This window comes from Triticum aestivum, chromosome 3B (assembly GCF_018294505.1).
Source record: "Triticum aestivum cultivar Chinese Spring chromosome 3B, IWGSC CS RefSeq v2.1, whole genome shotgun sequence".
Lineage (NCBI taxonomy): Eukaryota > Viridiplantae > Streptophyta > Magnoliopsida > Poales > Poaceae > Triticum > Triticum aestivum.
The window spans coordinates 805527758-805531845 of record NC_057801.1 but is presented as its reverse complement, the minus strand read 5'-3'; the positions used below and the strand labels follow the sequence as shown (position 1 = coordinate 805531845).

At 45.8% G+C, this 4088-nt stretch overlaps 1 protein-coding gene across 1 annotated transcript; it reads right to left on the bottom strand.

Annotated features, from left to right (window-relative positions):
• Positions 1-589: 589 nt before the first annotated feature.
• On the bottom strand, positions 590-2460 carry LOC123067964 (uncharacterized). The gene is made up of 3 exons (XM_044490519.1): positions 2087-2460; positions 976-1137; positions 590-877 (listed from the first exon to the last, which is right to left on the bottom strand). The coding sequence occupies exons 1-3, from the start codon at positions 2279-2281 to the stop codon at positions 590-592; spliced, it is 645 nt and encodes a 214-aa protein (XP_044346454.1). The 5' UTR covers positions 2282-2460.
• Positions 2461-4088: the final 1628 nt, after the last annotated feature.

The window sequence follows — 4088 nt, the reverse complement described above, 5'->3', positions numbered from 1 at the left end:
ATGTAAACAAAGTTGGATTATCGAATAATTGCAATTATATTTTTTTTCTGCTACTAGGGGTGCTATGAAAAGCAATTTACTGACTCAAAACCAGTTAGGTGCAATTAATTATTATGAAAATCTCTGTATGCATGCTAAACAAAACAACATATCATCAGAAATCTTTTTTTCATAGCGAAGTATGGATATATATATTAACATTTATAAACCAAGATAGATCATGCATAATACATCCTTTTGGTGAAGGACATAAATCAAAATTTGAATTTTTATCACCTTTCCCCTTGTTGTCACGCATCGCTCGCGCCCCTGCACGCAGCATTATTTTCATCAGTTTAGATTGCCATTCAAACGAACAATGCATTTTTCTTGATGCTGAATAAAAAAATTGTACTATTTGAAACATTAGTACATAATTGCCATTATTTACCAGAGTAACGTGTTCCATGGTAGTTATGGTTGTACATGTGTCGATCCCCATTTACAAACACACCCTCCATCCCTGACAGAGCCTTCTCAACTGCAAAACATAGACATTACTAGAGCATCAAACATATATAGTTACGAACAAGTTAATAAGAACTTGCAGTTAATAATGCATCTTCTGCTCAAGGCCGTAGAACCATGGTTTTCCTGCCCCTGCTAGCTGGAATGCATCACGCAAACCATTGTTCACTTCCTGAACGATCCCCCTGGTGAGCATATGCATGCGCCTGCGATTCCCTTCTGCTATGACTGCGTCCATCTGAGCACGCAGGCTTCTGCTATGCCTCTCAGAAGCTTCAACTTCCTTCCCCAGCGTCATCAACTTGTAGTCAGTCTCCGCATCAATCATGGCCATCTGTTGCTGCAGCACTCTTTCAGCTATATCACTTACCTGTCAAACACATAGCATTAATAGATGAACAAAGTTTTTCGATTTCAAGGCAGAACATTTTGTGCCTAAACAATGTATGTATCAGCACTGGTAGTTACCATCTTTTTGAAAGCCTCCATATCAGGACCTGGTTCTCCACCCACCCCACCTCCAGTACTCCCTGCATCGCTGTCGTGATCAGCACCAGAGCTGTGCATCTCTGTTGGTACCGCTCCATGGCCGCCACCAGCTCCCATGCAGCTTTCCGAATGTTCTTGCCCCTGCGCACGAACGGCAGCAACATTAATTACACATTTGATTTTTTCCATTTATAGAAACTATTAATAAACCCAAGAATGTACGCGCCCTCACTCGGAGAATGTACGCGCCCTCACTCGGAAACCAAGTTTGCTTCAGTTTACTGATCTCGCTCGGCAAATACTCGCAAGAATCGCAAAATAGAATCTGGTATTTGATAGAAGCAAAGCTCAGTACTCTCCCAAACAAACCGATGAAAAGTTTATTTGTTGTTTTGCTGTTCAACGCAAGTATTTCCTGAGGGATTAGCATGCACCCTTCAAGGACGATTCTTGCGTGGCCACGCTCGAGGCTGCGGCATGCACGTCTAGTGCCGTGTCTGAGACCCTCTACGATGTACTCCGTTACATCGTACTTGTCTATTTCATCCGGGAACTGAACCATGTACAAAATCTCGTCCGCTACATTGGCATACGGATCTTGAGGGGCTAGGAATGTTGAGAACGCTAACATTGTATATGCGACCTTTATTTTTCTCCTAACTGTCGGAGTAATTACTTCTCTTCTTGCATTTTGAAGAATCTTCTTCAAACGCAAAATCGAAATAGAAGCACATTTTGCATAATCATTCCCAAGCAGCTCGTGCACTCTCTCAAGCACCTCTAGTCTATTACGGAAACACATCCTACGTAAAACACGATTGCGGCCACCACCTCCAACTAGTCCAAGTATTCTACGGACTTCTCGTGCTTTATATCCCTAAAATGACCATCCCCAAGATCCAACCTCATTGTAACTGGATCGATCTTCGAGAGAAACCACAAGCAGAAGACAAGGTCGGTGTTTCCACCCGGTTTTAGCGCCAGGAGGGCAGCCATGCCACCCTCCCCCAGTTGCATCCCAGTTGCACTAGTGGAGCATCCCAGTTGCACTGAGCTCGGAGAAGATGTACAAGAGAGTAGGATGTCATACCTTTCCTCGACGCGGAGGGAGAGTGTCAGCCGCCTGCATGGCTTCTTCTCCGGTCGCCCCCTCGACGTGGACGAAGTCGTCGGCCATGTCGGCGTCAACAACAGCACCCACACCCCCACCGGACGAATGCTCTCGTGGAGCGGAGACACGCCTCCTCGCCGCGTCTTTGGCCGGGCCAAAGAACCCCCTCCTCATCTCCAACTAGCTACCCTGCTCTCTCCTCCCCCGCTAGCTACCTTACACTCTCTCCCTAGCAGTGCACAGCAAGTACCTATGAGCAATGGTGTTCGTCTTGAAGAAGGCAGCTGGTGGTAATAAGAGAGGAGGGAGAAAGAGGAGGTCGGGGTGGGGATGTATTAATGGAGGGCAGGAACGAGCAGCCCCCTCCTCTGGCACAGCATGCATCGGTATTGATAGCCGGCTAGATTTTGCAGGATCTCACTAAGCCACCTCTCCACGCTGACGCACAGTGTGCATTGCTTCCCACCCACCACACGCCCATGCTTATTGCTGCTGCCATATCGCATGCAACGGTACAGCAGCCAGAGCCTTTTGTTTCGGCCTCGTCCATGCTCGCAGACCAAATGACATGTCGCGCACAAACCAGCAGTGAACGAACATTCCGACTACTGGTCCCAACCAGGAGTTTCGAATATATCCAAACGCGTAGATTTTGCGGTCGGACGTGTTGTGAGGCGACACGTGTTTTCAGGACAACGATTTTTGTTCTTTCCCAACTAATTGATTTTTTCTTTTTACAGTACGGATGTATTTTACACAAAAAAATTCACGATCTAATTTATTAAGTTATATATAGCCACTTACTATCTGACAATCTTGATTTCCTTGCTATCACCAACGGTACTGGCTAAATTTTTTTCGTCATTTTATCCCATTCTAATTCATTAGTTGTAACTCATAGCACGTCATAAACCATTTTATGTTGTCTGTAGACCGTTTTGTTAAGAACGAATGATACTCACCTCTCGTTGCCACCCATGCCGATGACGCCGACACTACTAGGGAAAACCCTATACACAGAATCTTAGCAGCAGCGCTGCTTAAAAAGGAGCGCTGCTGCTAATTAGCAGTAGCGCGGGTGTGGAAAACGCGCTACTGGCAAGTGTTTAGCAGTAGCGCGCTCTGTGTAACACGCGCTGCTACAAATATCGACCGAGAGTGCCCCCTCACCTCCATTTAGTAGCAGCGCGGTATCGCTAGCAGCGCTATTGCTAAAGCTGTAGTAGTAGCGCGGTTTTTCTGAGGTCGCTGCTGCTAATTTTCAAATTTGACACACTCTTTGTCCCGGTTAGCAGTAGCGCTTCTGACGAAAGCGCGCTGCTGCTACTTTCTTATCAGCAGCGCGTTTTACGTTCCGCGCTACTGCTAATCCGCACCAACCCACCACCTTTTCCCCACCGTCCCCCCCTCCCCCTCCTCTCTTCCCTTACCCCTACCTCCCACATGCTCCCACTCTCACTCTTCTTCTTCCTCAATACTTCTCCCCCATTACTCTCTCTCTTCTATCTACCTTTCTCTCTCTTCATTACTCCTACCTAACTACACCACCTCCATTAATGCATCTCCTTTCTCTTTTTCCTTCCCCTCCACTAGTTGAAGTTGTCTCCTCCCAAGTTAGGTAGCTAGGTAGATGTAGGATTTAGTTAAGTGACCTATTTTCCCCCTAATTAGATCTATGTTTGTCAAGAAGAGCTTTGTGCACTTTTGATCTCCCTACAACATCATCTCCACCGTGTGCTCGATCTCGAGATAGGTGATGAAAATTTCATGCTTTTGCAAAATGGAAATATGTTTATGTGTGTGTGATATGTTTGTGGAAATTGTGTGCGTGGCATGATTTGACGCCAAATTGTGATTTTGAGTTGCCTATGTTTTGCCGAAATGTCGATTTATTTCCGTTTCAGCGAATTCCGGGCAAACTCTAGATCCATATATGTCCTATTTTTAGGGAAGGTCATGCCGAATTTTTGTATGACTTTGA

Bases quoted from the DNA above. Each gene is read 5' to 3' on its own strand.
- LOC123067964 (XM_044490519.1), bottom strand. From the start codon at position 2,281: ATGAGGAGGGGGTTCTTTGGCCCGGCCAAAGACGCGGCGAGGAGGCGT. The intron at 1,138-2,086 runs GTATGACATCCT...GTTCGTGCGCAG, and splicing joins TCCCTCCGCGTCGAGGAAAG to GGGCAAGAACATTCGGAAAG. The intron at 878-975 runs GTAACTACCAGT...TGTGTTTGACAG, and splicing joins TGGAGGCTTTCAAAAAGATG to GTAAGTGATATAGCTGAAAG.